This window comes from Podarcis cretensis (assembly GCF_951804945.1).
Source record: "Podarcis cretensis genome assembly, chromosome: 7".
Classification (NCBI taxonomy): Eukaryota; Metazoa; Chordata; class Lepidosauria; order Squamata; family Lacertidae; genus Podarcis; species Podarcis cretensis.
Window position 1 is genome coordinate 68,164,333 of NC_137176.1, and position 20,916 is coordinate 68,185,248.

General features: G+C 45.3%; 1 protein-coding gene across 8 annotated transcripts in view; it reads left to right on the forward strand.

Annotated features, from left to right (window-relative positions):
- LOC307220697 (neural-cadherin-like) overlaps window positions 1-20,916 on the forward strand; it is a 58,649-nt gene that overhangs the window by 32,162 nt on the left and 5,571 nt on the right. For 7 of the 8 annotated variants that reach the window (XR_013841052.1, XM_079984706.1, XM_079984701.1 and 4 more), the window contains exons 15-30: window positions 333-519; window positions 649-792; window positions 2,358-2,641; window positions 3,266-4,883; window positions 6,763-6,856; window positions 8,347-8,531; window positions 9,783-10,015; window positions 11,299-11,576; window positions 13,142-13,356; window positions 14,589-14,720; window positions 15,010-15,133; window positions 15,912-16,035; window positions 16,139-16,319; window positions 16,847-17,013; window positions 17,876-18,140; window positions 18,838-19,018. Coding sequence is in view for 7 of the 8 variants with exons in the window: in XM_079984706.1 (XP_079840832.1) it covers window positions 333-519; window positions 649-792; window positions 2,358-2,641; window positions 3,266-4,883; window positions 6,763-6,856; window positions 8,347-8,531; window positions 9,783-10,015; window positions 11,299-11,576; window positions 13,142-13,356; window positions 14,589-14,720; window positions 15,010-15,133; window positions 15,912-16,035; window positions 16,139-16,319; window positions 16,847-17,013; window positions 17,876-18,140; window positions 18,838-19,018 (4,412 nt within the window). In the remaining variant the exon portion in view is untranslated. Of the gene's footprint in view, window positions 1-332; window positions 520-648; window positions 793-2,357; window positions 2,642-3,265; window positions 4,884-6,762; window positions 6,857-8,346; window positions 8,532-9,782; window positions 10,016-11,298; window positions 11,577-13,141; window positions 13,357-14,588; window positions 14,721-15,009; window positions 15,134-15,223; window positions 15,271-15,911; window positions 16,036-16,138; window positions 16,320-16,846; window positions 17,014-17,875; window positions 18,141-18,837; window positions 19,019-20,916 lie in introns of those variants that run through there. The other variant, XM_079984707.1, reaches the window with a different exon arrangement.

Sequence of the window (20,916 nt, forward strand, 5' to 3'; positions counted from 1 at the left end):
CTGGCCTTGCTAGCTAGGGATGATGGGAGTTGTAGTCCAACAGCATCTGGGGACCCACAGGTTGAGAAAGGCTGCTCCTAGAGGGTAGAAAACCACAGTCCACATATTTTTGGCTATACTGTGGCTACACAGACCTTTCCCTTCCACACAAACGGTGCTGTTACCTAACTTTCTGTAAGTGCTACAAATGGCATAGGTCTGTGACTGTTGAATATTTATGGCCTTGGAGCTGAACTAAGTTAGATGTCTTGAGAGTGGTTGTGTTCCTGTTTCTGAGTTGTTACGAAGATGGGATAGAGTATAAAGCCCACTCCTATGTTCTTCAATTGCAGGTCCACTATTCAATACTGAAGGACGCTAGTGAAGATTACCAATACTTCAACATTGATTCCAAGTTGGGAGTCATTTCTACCCAGGCATCTTTTGACAGAGAGAAGAGAGGATCTTACTTGATTGAAGTTCATTCCCAGGATTCTTCTGAATCAGCCAGGCCTGGTTTATATGGGCAGCCTAACACAGGTAAACTTCAGTGGGTTTAAAAAAGAACATATAGAGGTTCCTGTGGGTCAAAAGAGGGTTCAGAATGATGTGCTGCCGTTGTGGTCGCCTGAGCCTCCAAAGCCAAATAGCTGATTATTTGCTTTTCAGATACAGCGTATGTGAGGATTTTAATTAGCGACATAAATGACAATGCCCCTGCTTTCCTGCATTCAGTGTATGAAATTAATATAGATGAAGACGAGGATGTTGGGTATGCATTTTTGACGGCAACAGCTGATGACAAAGATGAAGGTACACAAACACAGGTTTATTTTATGTGTTGTACAGTCTTGACTGAAACCTCTCTAATTTGGAAGCAGTAGTGAGACTATGGCAGGCTGCTCCAGAAGATGAGGTGACAACTGTCCTGTCTTCAAAGGAGCTTTTTCTATATATGGTACAGGAACAGGTTTATAGAATGTGGAATAAAACAGTAATGGCAAAAATTGCATGTCATGTACTTTTCAAAATACGACTATTTGGAAACTAGCTTTATTCAGACCTTTGTTAATGTTCTGTAAAGAGAACCGGGATATTTTTTTTAAGCATTTCTCATAAGCTCATTATATCCACCCATTATTTTTTTTTTAATGGAAAGTAGATTCGGACCTTTTGAGTTAGAATATAGCCAAGCTAAAAGTTTTTGGCTAGTATCTCACATGTGTTAGTATCTTCGTCTGGCACGCTTACATTCCCAAAGTTTTTTATTTAAATAGGATGGATCATAATTTTGGACTGATACCATCAAGAGTTAGTTAAAATAACAAAGTGACTTGTTATTTTCGTGCCGGAATTGTTATTTATAGGGCAAAATTCTGCTATTAAATTGGAGGACTTACTGCATTTTTTGCTAATTGCCGTTAACGAACTGTAGTCCAAAGGTGGAAAGCTTTGGAAAGTCTAAATATTGCTGCTTGGTATTAAAATGTCTGGACAGTTGCAGTCTCAGAAAAGATTACCGTACATGCAATGCACAAGTTCTGCAAGGCGGAAAAAACCCGCAAACCTTCTGTGCCACTGGGGATGAAACTGTATTTTGTATATTTCTGACCATAATACACAAAGACACTTAACAGCACTTGCTGTAGATATTTGGAAGCCTTGTACTCTTTATGGTGCTATTCTCTTTTCACAGAACATATCGCACTGTCGTGTCAGTAGCAGTTCCTATTTGTACATGACTCCTAAATTGGGACAGTTTTCTGTTGTTTGGTCTTTATGCCTACTGCATTAGAATAAAATGCAAAGTAATAATAATGACATAAAAGAGAGGTACCTAGCCTCTGGATTCGCTTTAGAGTCTTGCTATACATGCAGTTTACTTTGGAAGTAGGCATGCATGACGCTTTTACATTTTGGGTTGGATCCAAGCATATGATGCAATCCTAACCTTGTCTACTCAGAACTAAGCCCTATTAAATTCTGCAGGGCTTACTTCTAAGTTAGTGGGGTTAGAACTGAAGCCTTAGTCCAGGCATAGGCAAACTCAACCCTCCAGATGTTTTGGGACTACAATTCCCATCATCCCTGACCACAGGTCATTAGCTAGGGATCATGGGAGTTGTAGTCCCAAAACATCTGGAGGGCCAAGTTTGCCTATGCCTGCATTAGTCATACTGAGAGTAAACCCATTGAACCACATGGCTCTTAAGTCAGTTGATTTCAATGGGTCTACTCTTAAGCAACACTAAGCCTGGATCTAAAATTTTCTTGTTTTTAAAAAAATTCTTCTGAAAGTAATGTTGGGATAGACCCTAGTGCTCAGAGATCTCCCGGGCTGTGATAAGGATAATATGGTAGCAACCTCGTGTTTTTAGGATCTAACGCCAAGCTCAGATATCAGATCACTTCAGGAAATGAGCGAGGAGATTTTTACGTGGAACCTGAGATGGGAACTCTGTTGATTGCCCAGTGTCTTGACTATGAACAAGAACAGCATTATGAGCTTCAGCTGGTAGCTTCTGATGGAAAATGGGAGAACCACACCCTTGTTATCATCAATGTAGTCAATAAGAATGATGAAGCCCCTGTCTTCTCCCAGGACGAGTACCACAGCAGTGTCTTGGAGGAACTTACTGATCTGCCGGTAACTGTTTTACGGGTAAGCAGGGTAAATCTGGGTTCAAAAATTATACAAATGACGCTAGTGGAAAATTCCAGCAACTTAAAAGAATTGCAATCCTTGAAATCAAAGCATATTCCCTCAGTTTTGAGGAGCTTCGTTGGGTTTATTCTCCATAGTAAGTGTGGGTTTGCACTTAGGATTGCAGCCTAATTCAAGTAATGTGAATTTCTGGATACTAACTGTACATTTACACCATGTCATCGTTGTTTGGTTTCTGTCAGACTTCATAGTGATCTCAGCTGCTTACAATACAGCTGTCATGTTTGGGCTTTTATTTTTATTATTTCAATGTATGCATCGCCTGTCCAGAAAATAGTGTGCAAAGTGATTAAGAACAAACAAAGTATAACGTAAAACAAACAAAACATTGTCAAATATAAACCGATGTACGAGACAAGGTTTAAAAAAAAACCCAGATCAATGAAACAGCCAGTTAAAAGCAGCAGGAAAAAACCCCAGGTGAGCTTGATGGCTAAAAACCTTTCTAAATAACGTATCTGTTGTCAGAAGACCACCCGTGGGGGGCACTCAACAGGCCTCCGTAGGAAGGGAATTCCAAAATTTAGGTGTTTGGTGCTTAACCTTTGTGCTTGCTTTCAGGTTTCTGCAACTGACCCTGATCAGGAAGCTGACGAGAGTGCCCTCCGCTACTCCTTGCACGGTCAGGGTGCCCAAGCGGAGTTCACTATCAGTGAGTACACAGGCGAGATCACTGCAAATGAGAAGCTGGACCGGGAAAAGCGGTCCGTGTGGCGCTTCCTTGTTCTTGCTACCGATGAGGATGGGGAGGGTCTAACGGGCTTCGCCGACGTCATCATTGACGTGACGGACGTGAACGACAACCCACCTCTTTTCCTTTGCGCCTCGGACGGTTGCTTTATGGGGCAAATTCCAGAAGACGCCCCCGCTGACTCCACCGTCATGGAGATGTCGGCGGTAGACCTTGATGACCCCAGAGCTGGGAAGAATGCCGTGTTAACCTACAGTATTATTCAGAACGTCCAAAACGAGATTAACCTCAACCTCTTCTCAGTTAACCCAGCTACTGGCACCATCTACACTGTGTTGGGATCCTTAGACAGGGAGAAAGAAGACCGGTACCTGGTGGTGGTTGAGGCGAAAGATGGAGGAGGCCTGACTGGAACAGGGACTGCCACTATTTTGGTCACTGACGTAAATGACCACACGCCAACCTTCACGCAAAAGATCTACACGGCCTTTGTCTCCGAGGGCGCAAGCCTCAGCGCTGAGGTTGCTGTGGTGTCAGCTACTGATGGGGATGAAGGAGAAAACGCTGTGGTGGCTTTCAGCATCGTAGGTGGAGATGAGGACCACAAATTCTTTATTGAGACGGACAAAGCAGACGAACGCGGTATAATTCGACTGAGGAAGCGGATAGATTTCGAGAAACCCCACGAGAGGGTGTTTAACTTGACCGTAAAAGCAGAGGACCTGGATTTTTCCAGCATAGCTCACTGTGTCATCTACGTGGAGGACTCCAATGACCACGCTCCTCTGTTTTACCCACAATTCTATGAGGTAGCAGGTCTGGCTGAAGACGTCCCCCTCGGAACTAAAGTCGTCCAGGTTATTGCTGTCGATTTAGATTCTGGGCTGAATGGACGGTTCTCTTACCGCCTGCTAAATAAGTCGGACCCAAATGGGAAGTTCTCTGTGGCTACTGATGGCTGGGTCCTTGTGGCAGGTCTTCTGGATTATGAAACTGTGGCACAGTACCAACTCGTGGTCATCGCTACAGATATGGGACAGCCTCCTTTGAGCGGCAGTGCCACAGTCCTCGTGGCTCTCCAGGATGTAAACGACAACGGACCCGAGTTTGAGGCGCAGTACAACCCAGTGGTTTGGGAAAACACTCCTTCTCCTCAGATTGTCCAGATGAACGATACCTCGACGCTTTTGTACGCTAAGGACAGGGACAGCCCAGCAAACGGGGCGCCTTTCTCCTTTCACTTACTGAGCGACTTTGGCAGCGTGACTTATTTTAATTTGCAGGACTTCAGCAACGGGAGTGCAATGCTAACTGCATTGCACACATTTGACAGGGAGGTGCACAAGGTATTTGAACTGCGGATTCTCATTGCTGACAGCGGGAGCCCTCCCATGAGCTCAACCAACACATTGACCGTGAATATCGGAGACCGAAATGACCACCCTCATGCTGCTGGCTTCATGGAGTGCCTCATCTACAGCTACAACGGTAAGCTGATGGTGATGAAGCTGGCTTCCATGCTTAAAGGAGACTGCCTTATTCCAGGTCATGTTTTGTACATCTACCTTGGTATTGTCTACTCAAACTGGCAGCAGCTCTGCAGGGTCTCAGGCTCATTTTTCCAACCAGCTGATCCTTAAAAAATACAAAAAAACCCAGAAACTCTGATGCCAGGGGTTGAACATGAGACCTTCTTCATGCAGAGTATGTGACTTGCCACAAAGTTATCTATGGTCATGCCTGTATTCTGCATTCTTGTGGCCTGCATTCCCTGTTCATTGTTTCAGAACACCTTGGGTGAACATTAGGATGCATACAGAGGGGTTCTTGGTGAATCCCCTCCCAGCTTTACATCTCCAATTGGGTTTACCTTGATGAGTCCTTCCCAAAGATTTACGGGTTGTAAATTTGGGTGCATTTGGGGGAAGGAGTAAAAATAGTACTGAAGGAAGTCAGGTAAGTTGAATGGGTTCCTTCGTGCAGTGTCTTCCAAAGTCTGTTCTGGCGAATGCCCAACAGCTTGCCTACTACCATCAATCTTCCCCTTAAATCACATGGCAGTAGTGATTGTCACGTCCATCAGGCTGTTATGCAAGCAGAGACTGGCACCTGCTGTGTTGTTTGGCATTCTGGCTATCTATCCTTACTAAAAAGAATATGTTTAGCCCTTCTTTTTAAGAGAAGTGTGAATGAGTGCAAACCAGGCTTGGGGAACCTTCTGCTCATGGGTCTAATTAGGTCCCAATTTGGCCCATGAGGCTGTTTTCCCTTAACCCACACCCACTTCCCTTTACACCTGACATCATGTGTGATAATCGGCTGATGGGTGGTGTTTCAATACACCATGCTCTTTGCAAGATTGCCCCATCACCTGGCATAACCGTCTTGTCAAGTGACTGACAGGTCAAATTTGATTGACTGTCACATTTGGCCCACGAGAGTTAGAGGAGAGAAGGATCTGGGCTGCTTCACAGATCTAATTCTAGTGCATGTTGAAATCCTGATATGGGACCAATGATCCATGTGTGGAAAGCACTTTGAAGTTGCAGGGTGTTTTGTTGATTTCCCCCACCAGCTGCAGAGCATGCTAAAACTTCTGAAAAGCCACTCCAGATGGTGAGAGGACTTTACATGGGGGGGGGAGGGGCTGGAACTGGCACATCCCTCCCCCCAGTGCATGGATCATTCCTCAGTGGTTGAGCTCATGCATTGCATGCAGAAGGTCATAGGTACAATCCCTGGCATCTTCAGGTAGGGCTGAGAAAGACTTCTATTGTCTGAAATTGTGGAGAGCAATGGTGAGTCAGTGTAGAGAATAGTGAGAGCAGTGGTCCGACTAGGCATAAAGCAGGTCCCTCTGCTCTTCCCTAGGAATTGTTAGGTCCAAGCTTCAGGTGGCATAGGAGCCTGAACAAGAATTTTGGTGATTGGTGAGCTTGGCATAGTTCCCATGTTCCTTACCTGGCTGGTTTCTGAGTCTCCGTATTTCCTTTTCTGAGACATTCCCTTCACTTAAAAAACCTGGGTTTCTAAAACAGGTGCCTGCTATAAGCAGGCATATGCATTTTTTTCTTGATTGTCTCAATTCACTAAACTTGACTTTCCTTGGTTCACCTTGGAACAAGAGTTTTCTTGCCCCAAATTTTGTTTTTGTAGGCATACAGCCTAGGTGTGTGTCAGCTTGCAGGTGTTGATATCTTGCACTGATATCTCAACAGCACAACATACTTCCAGAATAGTTGAAAAGCAAACATGATAGGAGAATAAAATGAATAGTAATTTTTTACACTTGCAGAATGCCTTCTCACATTTACGTAAGTAGTAGATTTTCTTCTCTCCCCCCCCCTTTTTCTTCTCTTTTTGAAAGGTATCCTACCCACAACTGTATTGGGTCAGATTCATGCCCCAGACAACGATGACTGGGACCACAAGACATATCACTTTGAAGGGAAAGCACCCAGGTAAATGTCAAGTTTTTATGTTTTTGAAAATAGCTCTCTCTTAATGAGAGAGTCGAGTATCAGAAACGGGTAGCTGTTCTGAAAACTAATGCAGTATAGCTTCACAGAACACATGGGCTGCATTCACACATCATACTAAATCAGGGTTGCCAACATGGTGGCTGATACCTCTGAGCACCCACACAAACGCACACATTACCCCCTTTGTCTTAAGGTGCTAAGAGTGGTTTCTATTTTCTACCTTAAGAACAACATAGAGCTGAAGAAGGAAGTTGGAGGAGGGGACTCTCTTCCCCACTTCCTCTTTCAGCTCTATGTGTTTTCAAGGCCCAGATGGATTCTGCTGAATCTGACTTTTACCCAGCTCTTAGAAATGTAAAATGTATGCACACTTTATTTCTGGGTTTTGTTTTGTTTTAAAGGTAGGGGAGTAACCAAAGGCATAGTGCCCACTTGCCCAAAAATCTAATTGTGTCTGTGGACCTAAAAATGTTGGCAAAGGTGGACATAGGAAAACATTTTCGGCTATCATTATTAAGACTATTGAGGAGATTTCTAGATATAAATTGCTGGGCCCGCTTACCAGCGGGAAGGTAAACGGCGTTTCCGTGTGCGGCTCTGGCTCACCAGAGCAGCGATGTCACGCTGGCCACGTGACCCGGAAGTGTCTCCGGACAGCGCTGGCCCCTGGCCTCTTAAGTGAGATGGGCGCACAACCCCAGAGTCTGTCAAGACTGGCCCGTACGGGCAGGGGTACCTTTACCTTTACCTTTTATGCTTCACTTATGGGGCAATTTGCACAAGACAATGTAATCTACCTATTAAAAAATTAATATTATGTGCGCCCCAGACTTCAAACTATGAGAGATTTCAGGGGTGCAAATATGGGCCACAGGTTTGGTTTCTTTCGAAGGAAAGTCCTTAAGAGATGATGTGTGTTTTTGCAGTGCACTAATATGCAAATTTCATACTTCAAGGTGATTTGGGAAGGGCAGGAGTCCCCAAAAGGTGGTGTGCCACTGCCCAGAAACAGAGGCATTGCCACTCACCGATAAGTCGGGGCGGCTGGGGGGAGCAGTGAGGTGGTTGATGCTGTGCAGACACATCAGCAGGAATGCTGGACTGGCTTTTCCACTGGGTCCACAGAGCGCGGGTTGCTTACTTCCTTTCCCTCCAGGAGTGCAGTAAGTTAGCTGCCAGGAGGTCAGGTGCATGAGTGCCACCCTTTCTAACTTACTGCTCCTGGACAAATTTATTTTAAGGATCAACAAGCGAGCATAACCACTTATGCTGGGGAGCAGATAAATTTACAAGAGGGTAAATTCACATGAAATGCAACGAGCCAACACAGCAATGAAAATCAAGCAGATGATGTGAATGCATGCATTTGTTGTTATTTCATTTAACAAAATTTATACACCACTTAAGTCAACAGAGAGCTCTAGCCACAATATGATTGGGTGATACCATGAATGGTTTTCTCCTCTCAGGTATTTTATCCTGAATGACAATTCTGGCTTACTAAGTATCAAAGAAGGAACTCCTTCAGGAACGTATGACATAAGAGTGAAAGTTACAGATGGCATCTGGCCTGATGTGGTCTCCACTGTAAGGGTGGTTGTGAAAGAAATCAAGGAAGAAGCTGCCCACAATGCAGGATCTATCCGTATAAGAGGTAAATGATGAGTTGTAAGCATCTTCTGGAGATCAGTTAGCATTGTTGAGACTCCTGAATGCCCACCAAGGCCTGCGACTGAGTCACTAAGGACTCATGACCAGGGGTATCAAAGTTTGCAATGTAATAGGTTCAAGAGGGTATCATTGTTCTCTTGGTGGAAGGTTGTTGACCCAGGGCCCAGAAGAATGATATTCTAGGACAGGGGTGGGGAACCTTTTCTGGCTGGAGCGCCCGATCTTTATCAACCTGACCTCTGGCGGGCCAATGTTGACAGGGTGGGCTGGACCTCTGACATGTCAATCACCTGACATTATGGCGGCATCCAGTGATGCTTTCCCTTTGCAAAAGCCTCTTTGAAGTGGCTAATGCAGGCACGTTGCTTCAAAGGATGCTTTTGCACAGGGCTGGAGCTCCCCCACCCCTGGTATAGAAGACAGAAAGTGATATCTCACTGTCAGCAACCTTCCCTGGTTGGATTCCAGCACAAGCTAACTCAACTGGCCCCCAGTATCAGTAGGAGAAGAGCGGTCTGCACCCTCAAATGCTGCCATGACTAGTGATGGGGAACACTGTCAATTATGGTTTCTGTCAAGTTCCCATTTTTTCCATTCTCATTTTCAAATCGGTTTGCCACTCCTTTTTAACAAAACTTTCTTACAAAAATTCACCAGCATTTTAGGGTACATTTTTCTATACTTGTGTTTGTATGCAATTTTGTCTAAACTGCAAAGCAGTTTACCTAATAAGAGTGCATTTTTATGCAAACATTACCCTGGTTTATGCATTTTGTATACATCACTTGACTAGAAAGCTGCATTGCAAAATTCAGAGAAGTGTGAATTTCAAACGATGGCTGTGTTTCAGGTCGTGATTTTTTTCCTGTGCGTGCAAAATTTGGCATGTCCACCTTTACATATGAACTGAATCAAATATCTCCCCCATACCTAGTCATGGCATCCCCCAAAACCAGGATTTCAGGTCAGTTTAATAGCCCAAAGTTTCCTGCAACATGTCTTGCCCCTTGGTAGAGGCCACCGGTAACCATGGAATACCAAGATGTTGGTAAAGTAGTATGTGTTTAAAAAAATTAAGGTTTAGGTGTGAGATTGGATAAATTTTCAAGGGATGAATTCCTATTAACTTTCTGGAAGTGGTCTTGCCTTTTAGAGAGGAGATGCCTGAAGGTTTTTATTTCACCGTTGCTTCAGTGTCAGGCTTGGAAATTTGCGTGTGTATATATATTTACAGATATCACTGCAGAGGATTTTATATATCAGTCATCTGAGAGTGAAAGTAAGTACAACCAAATGAAGAAGCTTTTTTCAGAAATCATACCAGCCCAACTTGAAAATGTCCACATCTTCAGTGTCTTGAACAGCCCAGGCAAAACACAAGGAGTAGATGTATGGTTTGCAATTCATGGATCACCCTATTACAAAGCAGAAAAACTTAACGGAAATGTCGCTGTGTCCAAAGCACGGGTAAGTGGTGTTTGTTTGTCATACCCCCCACCCTAACAACTTGCAATTCTAGGCAACATTTTTAATGAAGTCTCTACAGAACCTATCTGATGGAATCTTTGTGGATTTCCTTCTAAATTTTATTCCAGATTTTGAGAGTGCAATTTTGCATGGGAAACACACGGCAGCTACTTCATGATCAAACAGGTTTGAAGATAGTCTTTCCCCCAAAGAACTCCACTCTGCAGGGGGAGTGGACCTGTTGAGATGCCCCACCTGTGGGGACTGGTGGAATCTGATGGTTTCCTAAACACCTGGTGGTGTGCAGGCAAAAAAAAAAAAATGGGGGGGAGGGGGCAGCTGGAGCACAGGTAGTGTAAATCCCAGTCTGAACCTCAGGATATACAGTCGTACCTCCGAAGTCGAATGGATCTGTTCCAAAAGTCTGTCCGGCTTCCAAAACGTTTGGAAACCAAGGTGCGGCTTCTGATTGGCTGCAGGAAGCTCCTGCAGCCAATCTGAAGCCGTGGAACCCATGTTGGATGTTCGGGTTCCAAAGAACGTTTGCAAACTGGAACACTCACTTCCGGGTTTGCAGTGTTTGGGAGTCAAAAGGTTCGAGTCATAAGGCATTCGACTTCCAAGGTATGACTGTATTGCCGTTCTTACCGTTGGGCGATGATAGCAGGAAAAGCCATCCAGCAAAACTTTTCCAAGTGGTGAGTGGACTCTTGCTATGTGGCCAAGAGAGTGTTGCTCTTATGTCCTCAGAAGCCTGCTGTAACGATTTTACAGATTTCTAAATGCAATAAGAAATAAAAAATTCCTGAGGGACAAAATGGCTCAAGAGTCACACAGAGCTGGACATCACAGTTATAGCTTGCCCAGTGAACGGACAGTTTCAGTTATTGGAGTGGGGAAGCTGCTTGGAGAAGCAAGGCCATTAACCTGCCCCCTTTCCTGTCTTGGCTTCTTAGAGCTGGCTGAAGGAGACTTCACAGGGTGGGTCCAGTGGGTTATTGGAGGAGAGCTGATGGTAGTTGTTGTCCAAAACATCCGGAGGGTACCAGGGTTGCTGAAAGCTGCCCATTGGGTTTAATCTAATTCAGTCCAGACTTTTTAAGAACAAATACATTGCAGGGCCCTGCTTGCTATGAGACAACTGCAGCAGAGCCCCAAAGGTATCATTTGTGAAGGCACCTGTAGAGTCTTCAAAGAGGTGTTTTTAGTCTAGTTCTCTTGTGCATTTGGGGTTCCTTTAAAAAAAAAAAAAAATGCTGAAAACTAGGTCTAACCCACAACAGCTGGAAACCATCCTGAATATCAGCATCACACAAGTTGGCATAGATGAGTGTGCAACTGAAAACTGCTCTCATAGCGCCGGATGCACCAGCAAAAATGAATTCAGTGCTCTTCCCACGATTACTTCTTCCGGGAATGTTTTGCTGGCCTCCATTACAGTACTGAGCAGTGCCCAGTGTACTTGCGAAGCTCGGGAGAGAAAGCACCATTCTTGTTCCTCCTACCGGATCAATCCATGCTTTAATGGTGGCACCTGTACAGACACAGACCTGGGCTACAGGTTAGTAGATTGGCTCATGGTTGAGTTGTGTTGTTGTTTTTAAAAAGTGCCAACCTTTATGTGGGGATGGGGAACTGGATCATGGTAGAGCTCCAGATTCGAAAGTGGCCAACCCTCTGCAGGCCTCTTTTGACAGGCGGGGGGGCGGGGGGCGGGGCCACTCAACTGCCAATCACATGACATCATATAAAGCCTTGCGATTTGAAAGGCTGCAAAGGAAGAATGGGCTCCCCCTCCTTCCGTTGCTGTCACAGCTTGAAGGTTTGCCTCACGAACTTCCCGCTCCTGACATCAAAGTGTGGAAAATGTGGGCGCGGTTGACACACAGTGACCTGGTGACCTGGCCTTAGAGACCGGACAAGTCTCAAGAGGCTTTATAGTGAAGAAATGTTCAAGGCGGATTACAAAAATTCCAACAATAAAGGAAATAGCATTCACAGATTATATACTCGGGTCCCCTTATATGCTAATAACCAATTCTAACGTAGCTGAAACAACACCATTTGCACACAAGAGGGAAGTATCTTGAAGCTTGGGAGAATCCCAGGTTTTGCAGAATTATACATCTTTGACCCCAGACATGTTTCTGAAATGGCTTCATGGCTGTCATATTTTTCCAAGACACAAGATGGCAATGTTGGGCTTTGCAGTTAAATATCTATGGTTTCAAGCTTAAGAATAGCTCCTCTTGCCTCCCCGTCAACTCTTTCCTACAACCAATGAATAGAAGTGGACCCATTATATCTGAAAGGAAATTATTCCCCTGCAAAAAATGCTTTGGGTTTTTGTCTCCTTTCTCCGCCTGAAACATTGTCTGCATCTCTTGAGTACTTCTCACTGTACAGTGAACTTTCCCATTTCTTTATTTGTGGATGTCCATTAGGCCCTTTAGAGACACTTATACCAAAGAATTTAGAAGAATTTTGTTTTGTTAGGTTTAGTGTGTGTATGTAGGAGATATATACCACCTTCCTTCTGAGGAACTCAAGGCAGTGTACATAGTCCCACCCCCATCCCCTCCTTTTTAATCCTCACAACAACACACTGAAGTACATAATTCTGAGAAATAACGGCTATTTCAGGGTCATCCATTGAGCTTAACGGCTGAGGAGAATTCTTCCCTGCCCTCATCTGACACCATAACCCAAGGTGGGGAACCTGTGGCCCTCTAAATGTCACTGGACTACAACTCCCATCACCCCTGCTCATTAGCCAAGCCACCCATCTTAGTGGCCCTCACTGCCTCCTGCTGGAGTGAGTTACATAGTTTAACTATGTGCTGTGTGAAGAAACTCCATCTGTACGTTACTACTACTAACAATAATCTTGAAAAAGGGGGGGGGTTGTTGCCTGCCCTTCACCAGAAGATCTCGAGGCGGGTTAAGTAATGTACAAATAATATACTAAAATCAGTTTAAACAACTAACTATCAGGAAGAATAAGGTGAGTCCTAGAAACCATTCTTCCGGTGGCAAAGGGTAGCTGCTATGCTCTCTGACTTGCAATGTCTGCCGGCCTAGGGGTAGAGAGAGGGGCAGGAATAACACGTCAGTTTATTTCTGCAGCTGCAAGTGCCCCATGGCTTTCCATGGGCCTGAATGCCAGCAGACACAGCACACCTTCCGAGGACACGGATATGCCTGGTTCCCGACCCTCAAGCCTTGCTTTCAGAGCCGTATCTCGCTGGATTTCATTACCGAAGCAGCCAATGGACTTCTGCTTTACAACGGGCCCATGACACGCCTGAAGCCGGGGGAAGCAGAGGATTTCATTGCCCTAGGTGAAAGATTTCTGTTTCTCTCCTTCTGTACTACTGGATCATAAAGCAGGGGTTGGGAACCATCCCCCATCCCCCCGGCATTCCCTCAGGGCCACATGCTAGTGATGGGTAGGGCCAGAGGCAAAATGGGTAGAGCAGTGGAAGTGATTCCAAAGGCCTCTGGACTATGACAGTACAGACACTGAGGTCCAGCTCCAAGGGCCTTCTGGCGGTTCCCTCACTGTGAGAAGTGAAGTTTAAAAGGAACAAGGCAGAGGCCCTTCTTGGTAGCGGCACCCGCCCTGTGGAACACCCTCCCACCAGATGTCAAGGAGATAAACAACTGCACAACTTTCTGAAGACATCTGAAGGCAGCCCTGCATAGGGAAGTTTTTAATGCTTGATATTTGTTTGCCGTGTTTTATTCTGTTGGAAGCTGCCCAGAATGGCTGGGACAACCCAGTCAGTTGGGCGGGGTATAAATAATAAACTTATTATTATTATTTCTCATTTTGCTCTCTATACCTAAGGTATATTCCTCTTCCAACTGTATTTATACTGGACTCATAGAATTGGAAGAGATCGCAAGGGTCATCTAGTCCAAGCCTCGCAGTGCAGGAATCTTTTGCCCAACGTGGGGCTCAAACTCACGCCATGTGAGATTAAGAGTCTCATTCTCTACCAACTGAGCTATCTCAGCTGAGGGCATGCAAAGCCAGGAGCGGCTTGACTGGTGGGGTGCAGCCACAGGAATAGCCTCCCTGCAGTAGCATCACTGCTACTTCTAGGTAGGGCGAGGCAGCAGCAAGGTCAGGGCTGCACGGATGCACTGGTGGAGCCAACTGAGCAGTCCTGCTGGTGCATCCTCTAAGTCGCATCCCCCTTCCCCCACTCCTGGTAAGCGACACCGACGCTTCTCCTTGGGAGGCTGTTGCTGTGGCCAACTCCTCTTCCACTGGGCAAGCTCCTCCTGCATGAAGGTAATGTGAGTTCTTGTAGTCTTGGATCAGGCATGCCCAAACTCAGGCCTCCAGATGTTTTTGGGACTACAACTTCCATCATCCCTGACCACTGGTCCTGTAAGTTAGGGATGATGGGAGTTGTTGTCCCAAAACATCTGGAGGGCCGAGTTTGGGGATGCTTGTCTTAGATGGTACAAAAGAAGTGCATGTCAACAAGGATCAAGCGAAATACAGAATCATAATTCTCAAGGAAGAAAACCACCCAATATGCTTTTCTCTTTCATTAAACAGAGCTCTCGGAGGGCGTTCCATTGCTAACTTTGAGCCATGGCTCGGGGGCACTGCTTCTGCAGCTGTCGGAGAAAGTCAACGTCGCTGATCGGCGCTGGCATAACATAAACATAATCAACGATGGAAAGGCAAGTGTAAAGCTTACCCCAAAAGGACTCTAGAAGTTTTTGAGCTTTCACACTCAATCTTTATTTGAGCATAGATTTTTTTTAAATGTTAGTTTATCCTGAATGGAAGTCACATTTGTAGAGTAACTAAGGGAGGAAATTAGATTTGTGATTAGATGCTACATGGGTAGATGCATTTTTTTCTCAGGTGGAATAATTTGGTTGGGGAATTGGCACAGGGGGCAGGAGAGACGAGTCTCCAGTGCTCCAGCTCCAATCTGAGTCAACATAAATATATTTTCCACTTTAGAAAGTACAGCTGATCTTGGACCACTGCGTAAATGTCTCTGTTATGAACAGCGTCGGTGCCCTGCAGGGAGTGTCGAGGGCAGATAAATCTGCCTGTAAGGTTTCTTCTGAGACTCCAGGAAGTGAGAGGTAAAATACTGGAAGTATAAGCTTTGACTGGTAGATCAATCAACTTGAGTTTAGATTGGTTAATTGATGCAGGCCAATTTGAATTGGTAGGGCCGTGCGCTAAGTCAGCAAATTTCATTACGCCGCAAGACATGCAGGTTAGTGACTTGTTTAAAGATAGCCTTTGATTCTTTGGGCCACTTCAGACATCATACTGTTCAGTTGTCAACAACCTGCCTTCTGTTTGGGGTTCTTAGTTTAGCTACCGTTCCAAGGATCCTTTGGGGGGGAGCCATGTGCTTTAAATGCATGGTGTGTACACAGCCATAGTCTGAATCCATGGAGAGCTGCTGCCTGTCAGTGTTGGCAGCTAGATGAACCAGCGGTCTGACTCAGTATAGGGCATCTTCCTGTGTTCCACACTGAGAGCCAGTGTGGTGTAGTGGTTAAGAGCGGTAGACTCATAATTTGGTGAACCGGGTTCGCTTCCCTGCTCCTCCACATGCAGCTGCTGGGTGACCTTGGCCCAGTCACACTTTCTCAGCCCCACTCAACTCACAGAGTGTTTGTTGTGGAGGAGGAAGGGAAAGGAGAATGTTAGCCGCTTTGAGACTCCTTCGGGTAGTGATAAAACGGGATATCAAATCCAAACTCCTCCTCCTCTTCTTCTTCTTCTTCGTCTTCCTTTCCTCAAAGGCTAGCAGATATCCTTATCTAGGTTGGCTGTAGGTTTATTAGAACTGTGGGGTGTGTTTTGCTTTTTTGCTTTCTACCTTTCTAATTCTCTTGCTGTTGGTAGATTTCTCAACGTTCACCAGCCTCTCCAGCTGGGTGGAGTGAAGAAGGCCCAGCCCTACCATACGTCACAAAAGCATTTCAGAGGGTTTGTTGGCTGCATCCGGAATGTTGTCCTCGATAGCCAGGTAAGACCATCAAGGCATCGCACATTCTCCCCCAGCTCCCTGCCATCCCATTCTACCTGCAGCTGCTTACTGCCGTTCTTCTTGCTTATCTATTTTTCTATAGGTATACAATTTAGAGCATCCTGCAGAGTCCTGGAACAGTGCACCAGGCTGCTCTCTGACTGACGGGCTGTGCCAGAAATCTGGTGTGTCTTCCTGTGGCACCCATGGCAAATGCATTGGTGACTGGGGCTCTTTTAACTGCGACTGTTTCACTGGCTACACAGGAGCAAGATGTGACAAAGGTTCGGTTTGCATTGTGGGGGAAATCTCAGTAATCCCAAGGAAAAGACTCTGGCAACAAGGCAGTGGACTCATCACGGAGTAGAGTTGGTTCCGGTTTTGATTTTAATGAGATGGATTTGTTAGTTTTTCCGTTAGGAGTGCATTTTGTGCCATGCTCCCACCCCTAATTTTGTGTATTTTTTACTTAAGCGCTGCATAATCTATTCTGCTTCCATAACAAGGAATAGGGACTTTCGGTAAATGGAGTGTGGAGGTGCTGAGTACTAGATACAATTTTGTCCCTAACCAAAATAAAATGCAAGCTAATATTTTTAGTCAATAAATGTGTTGTGTTTATGCCTGCCAGCTTAGTAGAACACCTTCCTGCAGTAATGTAGTTGGCTGTGGTCCACAAAACCTTGTGCCCTAATAAAGTCTCTTTGATTTTAATAAAATATACACTCATAGTAGACACTTAGGAAGTAAAAGGGAGGTGGGAAAGTCCAAATTATTACAGTATGACCTTAGTCTGTCCTTTCACATTTAGCTCTTCCAGAATGGACTTTTGGAAAGGATAGTTGGATTCACTATGAACTGAAAACGCTGTTTAATGCATACCACACACGTGTCCAACTTGCAGTACGCACAAGGATGTCCTTCTGCACTCTTCTCAGTATGGCATCTTCGGATGGAAGCGGATACATTAGAGTGGAGGTAAACAGTTAATCCACTGTTTTTCCATGAACACTTTTATTTTAATTTTTAAAAAAAACAACCAGCAATTACAGGAGCAGAAAATAAAATTAAGTAAAAGTAAGTGTCACATCATACATTGATGTTAAGGAAAAGACAAACCAGATTTCCCTCATCAGTGCTGGTAGAGAATAATTTGCATCAGTTCCAAAAGGGCAAGAAATAAAGCATAAAAACAATCTGGGTCTTTTGACCCATTGGAGACCTTTAAATTGTGGGTAATCCTCTCTGAAATGGATAGTTCTATAACAACGTGTTAACTATAAGGCCTTCAGTGTTTTCTACCTTTCATAGAATCATCATAGAGTTGGAAGGGACCCTGAGTATCATCTATTCTAGCCCTCTGCAATGCAGGAATATGCAGCTGTCCCTTACGGGGATTGAACCTGCAACCTTGGCTTCAGTCACCACCGTGCTCTAACCAGCTGAGCTGTCCAGCTGCCTTTGTGCTATTGAGATTCTGGCTGCAGCCAGCATCCATCTGTCAAGCACAAATTGCATACATGACCATCCCAGATACTTAACAAAGAAAGTTGCTTTTTCATATTACATAATTCTACAGCTGTTTTCTCCTGTGACTATGTTAGACACAACACAACAATTATTATTTTTTTAATTTCCCAGTTAAATGGGTTTCCAGTTAAAAAGTTGCATTTTCTGAAAAGTTTCTTTAATCTTTTAAAAACTTAATTGGAGCAGAGCACTTTTCCCACTGCAAAGAACAACAGTTTGCTCCCATGAAACACTCAGATCTTTTAAGTATGCTGTATGTGTCTTCCGTAAGATTATATATCAATACCATGCTTCTCATGTCTCCATGCAGGTAATTGGTGGACATTTTGGTGTGAGATTCAATTTGGGAGACAAAGACCACACGCTTCAGTTAAGCACTGTGCACATAGACAACGGTCAGTGGGTTGAACTAGCCTTACAGCGGTATCACAATGAATTTTATTTGCGTATCAATGATGGTGGAGGCGATCATGAGACTTCGGCCATTCTGGGATCGAGCGGACAGTTTGAAATTAATTTGGCAAGCATTGTGCTCGGAAACCGCCTTGCTAACGGTTCAGAAAGTGATTTCCAAGGTAGGTGGTGTGTCTGATGGACTCGGAAAATTTGAAAACCAGTAAAAATTGCTCATGTCCTTTGTAGAACCACTAAGGATGTGCAGCTCAGAACTTCCTCCAGAGGGTAGCAGCACTGGGCATTTCCCAAGACCAGAAATGGGCCCACTAATTTAACAGTACTACCAGTTCTGGATTGTACAGCATATCTAAGAAGATCAGGAGCAGCTTATAAGAATTTGCACCACCCATTTCTTCCATGTTTGGGGCCCCCACTGAAAATGCCTTCCACCCTAGGAAGCCATTCATTTAAAAAATATTTATCATCATCATCAACGTTTCTCCCCATAACTGTGGCTTTTTCCGTGTTGTATCAATGGAATGCAATTGTAACGGGTAATAGGTGTTGCGCTTTTACTGCTTGTTCAATAGCAATGGAATAACCTTTCAAGATGGTGCATTGCAAAGTGGTTCTCATTGTCTCCGCCCATTTCTCTGTTATGGGACAGCTTTGCACTGTGCTGTACTTGACAAGATTAGCAGTTTTCTGCATCGCTGCGCCAGCATGATGCTCCTGACTTGAGTGACATCCAGGGTTCACTGAACATCGGTGCAATGCACTATCACCACTTCTGATGTCGCACTACACTCCGGTTAAAGGAGGACCGTTTACAACGAAGCTCACTTAAGCCTCTCTTCCTTCTGGTGCCCCCTGCAGGCTGTATGAGGGATGTCCGCCTGAATGGCCAGCCTCTTCTTGTGGATGGCAAAAGCACTGAATACAGCTTCATTGTGGAGCAGCAGGGCATCACAATAGGTTGCCATTCCAGCTCTTGCAGCAGCCAGCCCTGTTACAGCCCTTTCCACTGCGTAGACCTTTGGAGGAAGTATGAGTGCAGGTATATATACCCTGGTCTTGCTTTGTTCTCATTTCCTTTTGAATTCTTTTTCCTTTTGTAAAATCAACTGGTTGGCCACGGTGAGAACAGAATGCCAGCCTAGGTGGCCCATTGGGCTGATCCACCAAGGGTCTTCTCTTGGAAGGAAACAAGCCAGCAGTAACCCTACTGTCAGGGAACTGCCATCGGAGCCAAAGGAGGAGAGAGGGCTCCAGAGGGATGCCGGAGAGGGTCCCAGTAGGGAGAGAGGCAGCCCATCCACTGGGGAAGGAAATCAGCGTAGCACCAGTGGAGAAGGGGGGCAGATGGGGGAATCGGAGAAAAGGCTCCTGGACTCCTCGCCGGAGACCAGCGGGGAGAGCACGGGTCCTCCGCTGCCCACACCCTCCCTGCGCAGAAGACTTCCGCACAGGGAGAGTAGGAGGCGACTGGGCGTCAAAGAACTTCTTTGCTGGAAGAAGTTCAAGAAACGCCCACTGACGGATTCTGCCAGTGACTGAGACAGCCATGAGTGCAAGGCTGTCCAGAGGGAAAGGGTTCAACCAGGCAACCTAGCCAGGAGTGGCGGCAACTTACGCATGAGCAACCCCCTTATAACCATTACACCTACCATATGTAGCACCCGAATGTAAATGTCCCTTGTTAAGTCTTTTTGCCGCAACACCAATGTGCATGAGTTACTGCCCACAGACAAGAAAGGAACCTCGCCACCTGCACCCAGAGAGCTTTGCATTTTTGCTTTAGTTGGGAGATGGGACTAGCTTACTTTCTGGGACATCATCTGTTCCCGAGAACATTTCCTGCCGTCGTTCCAGATTTTGTGATAACCGTTCTAACTCGTCTGTAGAGGGCATAAACATTGATGCAGGAGCAGGCAAGCACTGGCTTAAGGGGGCTAGAGAGCATTGCACCACTTTCGAAAAATCACTCCGTTCCCATCCCTTGCTTTTAGAGGGGCACCAAGTAGTCCAGGGTCCTTATTGGCCTGCACACATCACCAAGGGACCACAGGAAGTGTTGCCTCTGGTCCATCATTTCAGGAGCACAGCCACACATGATAGGTGCTCCTCCCAGGCGATCTGTTTATTCTGCATTGATCCTGCTTTGCTTGCACAAAGCTTACGCTGTGTCTGGCCTTCATTGAGCATGCATTCCGATTCATTTACATGGCAGTTCTGTAACAATGAACAGTCACACTGCTTTGCTCATGGAGTGTTAACACATTTTCCTGCTAACCCCACAACTTTCAGTGCATTTTCCCCATCAGAGTCCATTTGCCGTTCCTATTAATTGGGTTTGTTGCGCTAGGGCATGGGTAGGCAAACTAAGGCCTGGAGCCCGGATCCAGCCCAATCGCCTTCTAAATCCAGCCCGCGGATGGTCCGGGAATCAGCGTGTTTTTACACGAGTAGAATGTGTCCGTTTATTTAAAATGCATCTCTAGGTTATTTGTGGGGCATAGGAACTCCTTCCTTTTTTTTCTTCAAAATATAGTCAGCCCCCCCCCCCCCCCAAATGTCTGAGGGACAGTGGACTGGCCCCCTGCTGAGACAGTTTGTTGAGCTCTGCACTAGGGCAATAGAGTGCCCCTATCTACTTTAATTATGCAAACCTGAATTTCTGGTAGAGTGGTACCTCGGGTTACATACGCTTCAGGTTACAGACTCTGCTAACCCAGAAATATTACCTCGGGTTAAGAACTTTGCTTCAGGATGAGAACAGAAATCGTGCGGCGGCAGCAGGAGGCCCCATTAGCTAAAGTGGTACTTCAGGTTAAGAACAGTTTTAGTTTAAGAACAGATTTCCAGAATGAATTAAGTACTTAACCCAAGGTATCACTGTGTATGCTTGAATCCCTCCCGCAAAATAGTGGAGCCTGGAGACATCCAGAGACAAAA